At 44.9% G+C, this 12,154-nt stretch overlaps 1 protein-coding gene across 1 annotated transcript in view; it reads left to right on the plus strand.

Moving 5' to 3' along the window:
• ABCA4 (ATP binding cassette subfamily A member 4) overlaps nucleotides 1-12,154 on the plus strand; it is a 126,047-nt gene that overhangs the window by 36,219 nt on the left and 77,674 nt on the right. Inside the window, exons 8-11 of the mRNA XM_046025848.1 lie at nucleotides 358-598; nucleotides 1,609-1,748; nucleotides 2,423-2,539; nucleotides 3,206-3,403. Coding sequence (XP_045881804.1) covers nucleotides 358-598; nucleotides 1,609-1,748; nucleotides 2,423-2,539; nucleotides 3,206-3,403 — 696 coding nt within the window. The remainder of the gene's footprint in view (nucleotides 1-357; nucleotides 599-1,608; nucleotides 1,749-2,422; nucleotides 2,540-3,205; nucleotides 3,404-12,154) is intronic.

The raw sequence follows: 12,154 nt of genomic DNA on the forward strand, positions 1-12,154 counted from the left end.
CTTGATGGGATAACAGAACCCAAGAACTGGCTTATAAAGAAATACTCCCTACATTTGCCTAAGGACACATTCCCGAGGAATTCAGATAAAGAGGACTAGAAGGAAGATATTAAGATATGTTGGGATTCACTCTTTGATTTTATTTAAGGCTCATTCTAGGCTCATTTTAGGCCTTGAATAGATGGCAATAGGTTATTTCACAGCTGGATTAAGAACTACTGAGAATATGCATGTTTTCTTTTAAATGTGGAAGTCAAATGCATATGTGGAGGTCTCCCCATACTTTGGAGCGCTGGCATCAGAGTGATGATGATTCTAGCTGCCTTAAAGTAACCTGAAGTCTTTGCCTTGCTCTAGTTCATCCATCGACCAAGTGTTCAAGACTTGCTGTGGGTGGCCAGGCCTCTCATGCAGACTGGTGGTCCAGAGACCTTCACACAGCTGATGAGTGTCCTGTCTGATCTCTTATGTGGCTACCCAGAGGGAGGAGGCTCTCGAGTGTTCTCCTTCAACTGGTATGAAGACAATAATTATAAGGCCTTCCTAGGGATTGACTCCACAAGGAAGGATCCTATCTATTCTTATGACAAAAGAACAAGTAAGTTTTCTGGGTCATATATATAAGACGGCATCTGATATGAGTGAAGCTGATGGTTTAACACTTCCAGGGAAACCCAATCCTGGGGTTAAATTTGTCTCGTTGAGGGGCCTTGAGCAGAGAGGCTTCTGCTCCCAGAAAGTCCACTTCCCCTTGTCGGAAAGGGGCAGTGCTCATAAAGAATTCTGGATATGAGCCATGGAAAGAACTGAGACCCACTTGGAAAGGGAACAGAGGGGACATTTCTCACTGATCTGATTGAACTAGGGTTAAGTTCTAGAGGAAGGGAAGAAAGATAAATGAGGAGACAACCCAGAGTTGCAAGCAAAGCTCAGGTCAGAAGGACCCTGGCAAGTAAACACAACTGTGGGATGTTTTTACAAACAGTGCAGTGAAAATCTCTGTGCGCTGTACTGAGTTATGTTCCAAATGGTCCTTGGCAAACCATCTTTCCTACCTTTTATTATTTGGGGAGGGGAGGCTTCTGTGGGATAAAAGAAGGTGGGGTGGGAAAGAAATACAACTGGGTGAACTTTGAGTTAAAAATTAAAAAGAGGCAGCAAGGCATGCACCAAAAGTAGTTGGGCCCGAAGATAGCCCACATGACAAAGAAATTAAGCAGCTATGTGAAGGGAAATTATGGAGGCTGGAGCTGAGATTCCAAGGGGAGGCCTTATTTGGCCTCTTGTCCCTTTCATGTGAGAATGGCATCTGCTCCTCGCAGTAATCCCAGGCAGGCTTCTTAGCCTCCTTCTAAAGCAGAATAAACCACAGGGCAAGCCCCGTTCTTTGTTTCTCTGATGAGGCCCTTATTGAGATGCACTGTGGCATTTTGTTACTTACTAATGATGAGCTTGTTATTGGTGGGGTACAGCCTATTAATTCAGGTTATTTGTCAAATCCTCCAGCATAGAGTTGAATGAGACATGTGATTTAAACACACTAATGACTATGTTTAGCTCTGAGCAACAGGGGAGTTTCTATAAAATCTGTCCCTTCTCTCCTGGCAGCGACCTTTTGTAATGCATTGATCCAGAGTCTGGAGTCAAACCCTCTCACCAAAATAGCCTGGAGGGCAGCAAAGCCTTTGTTGATGGGAAAAATCCTCTTTACTCCAGATTCTCCAGCAGCACGCAGAATACTGCAGAATGTAAGGTCCCAGCTGGTCTTGTCCTTTTTACCCTGGACCTCCCAGAAGAATGAGGGGGCGGGGGGCAGAGAGAGAGCGCGCGCGCGCGCGCGCGCGTGCGCGCGTGTTAGCACATGCGCACGTGCCTGCTCCTGCTCACAGGCTCATAGGCTCCTGGTAGCAAGCCTTACATTTGTGTTGTGCTTAGTGGAGTCCTGGGTTCCTCCCCCATCCGCATTCATCATTGGAATGCTTTGTGCCCCGTCCCTGCCTGGGCCCTCCCTTCTCTACAAAACCCAGGATGAGGTTTTCTTCCCCAGCACCTGAATTTTATCCCTAATGGAAGGGCTCACAGTTCTCTGAACCTTGGCTATCCGGAAGAGACAAAGGCAGGAAGGGAGAAAGAGCATTTCCTTACAGGGTGTCCAAATCTAGTTTAAATGAGGCTCTGGAACAATGACATCTTCAGTATTACATGTGTCTCTGAGATATTAAGAAACTAGATTCTGGCAGTGTGTAAGTTAGCAAAAAGCAGATTGTTCTGGGAAATACCAGTAGACTAGAAAGTAAAGACACTCCTTGAAAAGACATTCCCAAACATTGAGGGTTTGTGGCAGGAGCAGGGAAGGCACAATCAAAACTGCTCTCTCAGGTTTTTCCTCCCTGTTCTTGTCTCTGTCTCTGTCTGATTTTAGGCCAACTCAACTTTTGAAGAGCTGGAGCGCCTTAGGAAGTTGGTCAAAGCCTGGGAAGAAGTAGGCCCCCAGATCTGGTACTTCTTTGACAAGAGCACACAGATGACCATGATCAGAGTACGGATGGCAGGGGGAGGGGAGGAGAAGAGCCAAGAAAGTTCCATAAATTTCCTTTTCTCAGTAAAGGGTTGGTCTGCTAGAGTGGAATCAAAATTTAATAAGCAGGGTCCTTAAGGCACCTGGAGGCACCAAGTGGAGTCGCTGACTTTGGGTGGAAAATGTTCTTTGAATTCTGGGGGAAATGTAAAAACTGATCAATGGCTTCCTGCAGTTTCTTGCTTTTTTCAGTTCACTTGAGGGCCTCAGATTCAAAGGGACATCTCCCTAGGTGGCCAGCTCTGTAACTGCAAAAGTAGTTGAGTATGTCTGTCTGCTGTCATTTCCAGCTTTGCAAAGCCAGGAGATTAGAGTCCTATATAGCAGAGATAATTTAAAAAGAACAACCAAAAAGCATTAAAAAAAAAAAAGAACGTTTCCTATATTACCATTTTCCCTATCCTTCTTCCCCACCCCCCAACATTTACATTTTCCTTCTAGAGAGAGCTGTGTATTCAGGGAAAATGGGATATAGATAGGCATGCCTTATCATGGAATAAAACCCACTCACTTTTTAGGGAGACTTAACGTCTATCCCTTTTCATTAAAAGTTGGAAATGGCCTGAAAAGAAGACCAGAGATCCTGTGGTATTTTTAAATACTACGACTGTCTTATTTCCTCCCAAGGACACTCTGGAGAACCCAACAGTGAAAGGCTTTTTGAATAGTCAGCTTGGTGAGGAAGGTATCACTGCAGAAGCCGTGCTGAACTTCCTGAATAGGGGTCCTCGAGAGAGCCAGGCCAGTGACGTGGCCAACCTCAACTGGAAGGATGTATTTAACATCACGGATCACACCCTGCGTCTGGCTAGCAGATACCTGGAGGTGAGGCATCTCCTTTTCCTCTGCTAATAAACCAAGAATTCTCACAGCTCCCAAACAAGGTGGATCCTGTTCCCTAATAGCTTATCCACATGTAAAACAGATCCCTTTCCACATCTCTGCAAACCCGCCCTCCATGGCTCCCTGACTTCTCCTGGGCTGGTCCTCCTCCCTTGTAGCCTGTGAAGTAGTTCTGTCTGTCCTCCACCCTCTCTTGTCTGCCATAGATTCCATCATCATTGGCCAGAAACTGCAAGTTCTCAGGTCCCACTGCTTGCTGGAAACTCTCACCCCTAGCTTTTACAGGCGTAGCATGCTCAGTGTAGCTCAAAATAGATTTGTGTTCTCCCTCTCATAGAACCTGACTTCCTATGGCATTTCCTATCCTGATCTCTGTCCTCAGCCCTTATTCCAAATTATCTAGTCAGAGACTGTGGGGTCATCCTTAGTTACCTTTCTTCCTCCCCTTCCACACAGCAGCATTATTTATTGAGGATTTCTTTGTGCCAAGCACTGGGCTCTGCTTTCGAGCACAGTAGCTCATTTCATCCTTGCAAGAGTTCCATGAAGTGTGTGCTGTTATCTTTCTTATTTTAACAGATGTAGAAGCTGAGGCTTAAAGAGGTTAAATTAAGATCCCATTCCATAGCTGTTCTGTGTAGCAGAATACATCCAGATCTGGGTGTGCCTGAATTCAGAGCCTGCCCTTCTGACCCCCCTACTGCCTCTTTCATGTCTGGTCACTGAGAACAGTTATATACCAGTTCCAACACATGATGGTTTTCCCCATACCATCAAGAGATTCTTCAACAACAGCTGGGTTCGACTCAATGTTGATGCTACCTGGAGATTGCATCAGAACCCCTAGGTTAAGGGCTCAGTCCCATGACACTGGCACCCACCCCCTACTTCTGCTCACAGATTTAGCTGGCAGGTTCCCATGACCCCTTCTTGGATTCAATTAATTTGTTAGAGTGGCTCACAAGCTCAGAAACATTTTACTCATTAGATCACTCGTTTATTATGAAACAATATAACTCAGGAACAGCCAAATGGGAGAGATACGTAGGGCAAGGGATGAGAAAAGGGTGTGGAGCTTCTGTGTCCTCTCTGGAAACACCACTCTTCCTAAATCTCCACATGTTCCTAAACCGGAAGTTCTCCAAACCGCATCCCTTTGAGTTTTCATGAAGACTTCATTACTTAGGCATGGTTGAGTAAATCATGGCCATTAGTAACTGAAATCAGCTTCCAGTCCACTCCCCACCGCTCCCCTCCAAACCTATAATCACACAGTTGGCTCCTCTAGCAACCAGTCCTCATCCTTAGGTGAGGTCCAAAAGTCACCTCATCAACATAACAAAGCACACGTTAAGGCTGTTCATCACTTAGGAAATTTGAAGTGTTTTAGGAGAACCACCAGAAACAGAAAAAGACAAATACATGTATCTTATTATAAATCATAGTATTACACTGAGGTTTGTCTCTCTCCTAAATATGTCCCATCTCCACCTCTTGCTTTTAAGGCTCTCTGAGTTCTGGAGGCATTGTTGTCTCTGTCAGCCTGTTCCAGTGGCTTCCTCCCTGGGTTCCAGGGTCCAGGATCTGTTGGCTCAGGCATTTCTCCACACTGCCACCAGACCTGGCATTTCTCCACACTGCCACCAGACCTACATTTCAAACATGGCAGAGTATCTGCAGTCATCACTCTCATGCTTAAAATCTCACCGAGCCAGTCCCCAGGGACCACAAGTGCCTTCCACAGCCACTGCAGCCCACCTGCCCAGCCAGCGCTCACTCACACATCTGCTGCTCTGCTCCACTGGCCCTTTTGCCACCCTCAGGCATCCACTAACTGCTCATGATTTTGCTCTTTGCAAATGCTGCCATGATTAGAGCTTTTTTGCTTAAATAAAAAACAGAGTTTATTGGTTGATCTAACCTGGAAATTCAGGGGATCTAAGGACTAAATGCCACCATGAGACCCTTTTGCCCTTCTATCTCATGGTTGTGCTTGCTTCTGCCCGGTTTCGATCTCAGCCAGGCCCTCTCCATTTGGTGGTGTATCAGCTGTTCACAGCCCTCGGTAGTCAGCTTTTACCCCCAGAAAATCTGCAGAAAGAAGGAGTGGCTTTCCCATAGCATAAGCTATACTCCTGGACAGTTTTCTGATTGGCCTGACTCTACCTATCTCTGAGTCTCTGTGGGGGGTCATGTACTATTGATAGGGAGGTGTGGGTCATATGCCCACCATGAAGTAAGGAAAGCCAAGTTAGCTTAATCTGAATCTCCGGGACTGAGCAGGATTACTGTGAAGTGGGGGAGACTGTTTCCCCCAAAAGAAGATACATAAGGCAGAAAATCCTGAAATGACTTTTCCTTCCCCATCTGTTGGGCTTCCATTTGTTCGTTCTTTGAGACTCAGTTCCCACATGTCACTTCTGCTTCAACATAAGTTTAGCCATTCACTCTTCCAAGCATTCTCTACTCCATGTGTCCCCATCCCTGGCCATGTCACCACCACCCATCTGCTGCAGTTATAACATAAGCAGGGCTCTGGGAGAGGGTGTGAATGGGAGAAAAGAGCAAAGAGCGCTATTCTTTTACTCTTGCAGAATGGACTTCAATGCTTCTCACAGTGTTTTTGCTGGGTGCATCAATAGTGAAGGATACCTCTTGTCTTTTGTTTGACTTGACATTTGCTTGGTGACATAAAGGTCTCATTTCTTGTAGGATGATTTTTTCCATGTAGCTTATGTTTCATGTAGTGCCAGGTACCCAACAGGTACTTAGTATATACCAACTGCTTAGATGGATAAGAATTCAATTTCTAGAAACAGACTGCCTGGGTTCAGATATCTGCTACTTGTTCCTCAGTTTCTGAATCTGTAAAATGGAGATATTAATAGTACCTAGCTAATAGATTTCATGTGAGAATTAACATCAATTAACAGTTAATTCATGCAAAGTACTTGGAACAATGCTTAGAATATAGTAAGCTCTTTAATACTAACTTTTAACAAAATACAAACCAACCAAAAATACTGTTAGGAGGAGGACAGTGGCATTAGTGAAATCAGACCCAGCCACTGAGCTGTTCCTGGTGCTCCTCTAGGGATTATGAGCAGCTAATTACATCCTGCCTCAGCCACCAAGGCTTCCAAGGGCCTTGCAATCCCATTAACTGAGCTAAGTGCTCCTGAGTAAAGGCCATGGTGGCCACAGGTCAGTGGCCTCCCCCAGGGGTTCTGAAGAGGGGTTTTGATGGAGGTAGAAGCCCAGCAGGTGATTATGATGAGTTTTCTGGTCTTCCTGCTCTTGCAGGGGTCAGAGGGAGGAAGAAAGCAAGGGGGTACTGAACTGAAAGGAGCATGTAGGAGGGGAAGATAAAGCTGCTGTTCAGGTAATATCTTTTGAATCATAAATATAGATATTTTTGTACTGTCTACTGCTTTCTTCTGTTGATTCATTGGCTCCAGATATGCATTGGGAAGTTAGAGAGAAATCAAGGGAGAGGTAGAAAGGGTGTAGAAGTCCACACCACAAGAGCAGTGTTATTTCAAGGGCCACGAACTGGATCACATGCAGTGACCTTATTTTATTGCTCTCCAGTTTCTCAGAAGCATAGAATGGGACTGAGGCAGGAGAATGCAGGTGAGACCTTATTTTATTGCTCTCCAGTTTCTCAGAAGCATAGAATGGGACTGAGGCAGGAGAATGCAGGTGAGGGGTGGGCTGGGTTCATGGGTGGGGGAAGGGACTTGTATCTGAGGCTTACGTGCCCTCTCATGCAACCCTCTTAACTGCCTGCCTATAGGTGCAATTGTTTTCATTTTACAGAATTAAAAATGGAGCCTTAAAGTAGACTAACTTGCCCAACAGCACAGCAGATAAGTGGGGGATCCAGATTTAGAATCCAGACCTGTCTGGCTCTAATGAGGAAGTTCTTTCCTCCTGTAATATGAGGGCACATTAGTGGAGGCTCAGTATGTATTGTTTGGATAAATTATAAAATGAGTTGGATGAAGACAACAGTTATTTTGTAATACTCTGAATAACACACACTATTCTGACTGGGTCTTTTCTTCATGAAATAACTAGATTTAGAGTAGGAAACCAAAAAGATTTTGGCTGATTTGGTCATTCATATATTTGCATGCATTGAACCATCTACATCTGAATAAATAGCAGTGATCCCTGGCCCCTAGAAGCTCATATTTTATTGGGAGAGTTAAGCATGTTATTAAATAATGCCATATTAATGGTCTCTCAGAAGACTACTAAAACAATAATTCAATCAGATGGAATAGAAACAAACCACACAAACCCAACTTCCAAGTGTCACACATCGTCTAAGAACTGTCAGTTCTTCCTCCAAATTATCTCTGAAATCCCTGCTTCCTCTTCCTTTCCACGTATGGCCTATTTACAGAGTTTGTACCTTCTCTCCTAGCTGGTCACTGGACCTCCATTCCCTGCTGCTTCTGCTCGCTCCCACATTGCCTCCAGCGGGATCTTTCTAAAACCCATCTCACCATGACGTTCCTGTTTGAAGCTCCTTAGTGACATCTGGTTTCTGTAAAGGTGAAGTCACTCTCAGTCTAGCCCCTTCACAGGTCTTCCACATTGTGTGGGCTGGCATGCTGTGGGCCTCCAACCTGTGCAAGCAGACTCCTGGCCTCCTGCACGCCCTGGCTCCCTTCAGAGCTCGGCTCCTGTATTTCAGGCCTCCCTCTACACACCATACTCCTCCATCGTAGCCCTTGATAACTGTTTGTTCATACACCTCCCCATCCCACTAGACCTGAGCCACTTAAGGGCTAAAGCTCTGTCTTACTTATCTTTTGATTTCCCGTTTTAGGTTGGTGGAGCTGCAGTGACATAAAGTAGACACCCATGCATGCCAAATTAAGACCAAAAATACATTTATGCTGGGTCTTAAGGACTGAACTTGCTAGCTAAGCAAGGCAGAAAGACAATTTCAGACAGAAGGAGGAGCGTAAGACCAGTGCAGAGGTGTGACTGTAACATTAGGGTAGTAGGTTGTTGGTGGGGGTGGGGAGGAGGATTAGGGTCTGGAGATGCGACTAGAAAGGTACCTTTAGGGGCGCCTGGGTGGCTCAGTGGGTTAAAGCCTCTGCCTTTCGCTCAGGTCATGATCCCAGGGTCCTGGGATCGAGCCCCGCATCGGGCTCTCTGCTTGGCAGGGAGCCTGCTTCCTCCTCTCTCTCTCTCTGCCTGCCTCTCTCCCTACTTGTGATCTCTATCTGTCAAATAAAAAAAAAAAAAAATCATTTAGAAAGGTACCTTTACCCTGCAGGCTATGGGGTGCCATCTCCAGCGCTCGCTTATGGGTTCTGTGATTTGGGGCAACAGTGCTGTTCCACTGCCTGAGAAGTGAGAACGACATGTTTTGCTACAGTCTGGAGAGTGCTCACTGCTAGGGCAGAACTGGCTATTTGCAAACGGAATGTGTTCTCATTTGTCAGTGTCTGACTCTGTGGATCATGAAATATCTTTAATATAGTAACACTGACCTCCCAGGGTTGGTGGAATGATTAAACCAGAAAGCTTTGAGAGCTAGCATCTTCTGCAGTTACCAGCCAGGTTATTGCGTCTTCCCTAGGACCCAATTAGATAGAAGCATTACCTGGTGGCTTTGCCCAGTGTACATCTTGGTGATCCAAGTTGACTATTTGTTTCATTATTTATTTATTTTAGAAACAGACATATTTTAACAGCTGTGCATTTCCTGTCCCTTTGTTTTCAAGTCGTGGTGCATTTCCTCAGTCTTTGTGGTGGAAGGTTTCAGATGTCTGTTTCACAGTGCCTAGTGTGTTAGATAAAATTTATGGTAGTGCCTTTGGCCTCTGTCTCACCATCCCAACCAACTCAAACAGCCCAAAGCTATTTTATTGAGTGGCTTTTTCCATGTGGTTGGAAATGAATCTTGAGTGTTAAAGCCTAGATCTGCCAGGAAATTCATTCTGGGATGTTTGCCCACATCCACTGGCATTTTTCAAAAGGAACCCCAGGTATCTACATTAACACCAGCAGGACCACTTCAGGCCTCCATGGGCATTCATCAGCTGCTTTGTTCTCAGCCTAAGGGTGGAAATTAAAGATGTAAGAGGCACGATTATAGAGCCAACATCTCTAAGGGTGCAGCCCCTCCCTTATCCCTGGACTCTCCCCTGACACGTCCTGGGTGTATTAGTCAGAATATGTCAGCACAGGGTGCCATTCCCCTTTGATTATCAAGTTCAAACAAAAAGGGAGATTCTTTTTTTCTTTGCCTCCACTGGGCAATGTTTCCCACTTAATATATAATTTAATTCATCTATTACTTAATGTGTTTGAATTTAGAGTCTGGCAGGTCAGAGTTGAAGAAGGAAGCCTGCTGCTACTGCAGCTTCTCCTCCCAAGGTGGTGGTTGATTTATCCGTGTAAACAAATGACTGCATTCTCGAGAGGTCTTGAGCACAGCTGCCTGCCCCGGAGAGAGCGCGAACCTCTTCCGCTAGGATGAACTCTGCTTCCTGGGGAGTACCAGCAAAACAACGGATGAGGAAATGTAGGACTTGTGTGGACTTCAAATAGCAGTGGCCCTACCACCAGTATTTCGCTACAGCAGTTGGGAAATGAGGGGAACAAGGAAACCTCTTTCTTTTCTGCCTTTTGCTAGCAGAGGGCATTGCCCTGGTTCTCTTTCAGATTCTGAACTCCAGTTGCAAAACTTGCTCAGAATTTGCCTCTAAGGCCATAAGACACTGTCTTTTTATTCACTGAAGATGCCCTTTGAATTTTTTCCCATTAGCAGCACTATCTTTATTTTGTGCCCCCTGAATTAGCCTTCTTATCTACTTATATTATTCTTCCCTAACGTCCATGACCATATGGCTTCTCTCTGAATGGAACCAAACAGCTTTTATATAGACTCCATGACATCACCCTTATTAGAACCTACTGTGCTTTCATTTGTAAGCTAATCAGACCAGACCAAATATGTCAAAATCCATGACCCTGGCTATGGGTTTAGTCATTCATCCTTGCCTCCCAGACAGTATGTGCTCATGCACATACTTACATAAATATATGTGCCTATTAGCCAAGATTTTAACTTCAGAGACCAAAGTAGTTACCAATAGAGAATGAGGCCACTTTCTCTGAGGCAGGTGACCTCCCCATGAGAATGCAAGGGTATATTATGAGTCATACCTCAGAAGATGACCCAGGAGCTTCTGAGTTATCTCCAAAGCAGCTTCCATAATTGCTGTGCCTTTACTTCAGGGAGATCTTTTAAGAATGGCATTCTAGATGGTCTTCATAAGCCTTCCTCTGGGTTGAGTTGTCTGGCTTTCACTCAATGGCCAATCAGCAGCTAGTGAACACCAGTGGCTTAGGACTTACCCCATCCCTATCCCTATTGTCCAGGTGGGACATGAGACTTTGACTTCAGTCTTTAGCATTGTTCTAACCAATTGAGATGCTGTAGATCAGCTTGGGATGGGTTGTGTTCCTAGCCATATTGTTTGAAGAAAATAACTGCCTTCCTCCCAAACAGCTGTCGCAAATGAAAGGTAACTGGCAGGGGCTTAAAAGCCATTAGACTCTGTTGACTTTGAAGATATTTTGCAAAAACAGTAATAAATATGGTATTTGTCAAGTTCTCATTATTTATGAGACAGTTTAATATCCTCCAGAGGAAGGTTGCCCTGTTATGCCCTCTCAGCGAGCTTGGAGTGATCACTGTAACTGGCCTCATAAAGTGGTGGTGAGGGCTCAAGGGTTTATGTGAGCAGAGCCCTTGGGCCACGTGGGGTGCATAGTGAGCCTCCAGTAAGCACCAGCTTTTATTCTTACTGGGAGGCACTGGGTGGCCCTTCCCAGACATCGTCATGTGATTCTTAGAACACACCTATGGGGTAGGGCATATCTCAGTTCCGCAGATAGGGAAACAGACCATACAGTTAGAAAACAGCAGAGTGGGGATGGCACTCAGGGCTGTCTGTCTCTTCAACTCTACACCATACCACTTTCCAAGATGAGGAAAATAACCCAACTTTGAGAATGGGTCGAGTGTTTCAGATAGAAATGAGTGTTTAAGAACCTTTTTAAGTTTTGTTTTTTCACAGAGCATCAGGGTACCAATCTAGGGGGACGCAGCAGGAAACATGACTATGAATCAGCGGCCTGATAAAACAGCCAGGATGGGGCCCACGTCATTGTGGGGCTCAACAATGTCATTGAAAACATCAGCTGCTTATTCCAGTATGGATTTCCCTTTAAGACATGAAAGGAGAGTTCAAAGAGAATGAGCTCGATGGCTCAGAAAGCCACATTATTAAAATATATTTGTTTTTAATAGCCTTTTTACTTCAGTGAGAATTATATTCTCATTAACATTATACCGAAAACTCACTTTTCGCTAATTATTCCTAGTTTATCCTCTGAATCAGGGTGTACAGGGTTATGTTCGGAATATAGGAGGAAAGCTGTATTTCTTACAGTGATCAATACTTCTAAACTAAAATCAGTTCAATTCAGTAAACACTCACTGAGTCCTTTTCATGAGAAAATACTCTTCCAGAGACCACAATGAACAAGAATGGCCCCTGACTTCCAGGAACTACTGTCTCTAGAGCTGTGATGGCCAGCAGAGTAACCAGTGGAGTATGGCTTCCTCTTAGAGTAACATGTGGAAACGGCACCACCCTTCAGACTTGACATTTGAAGACGTGGATTCAGATTCTG

This window comes from Meles meles, chromosome 1 (assembly GCF_922984935.1).
Source record: "Meles meles chromosome 1, mMelMel3.1 paternal haplotype, whole genome shotgun sequence".
In the NCBI taxonomy this organism is placed as follows: Eukaryota; Metazoa; Chordata; class Mammalia; order Carnivora; family Mustelidae; genus Meles; species Meles meles.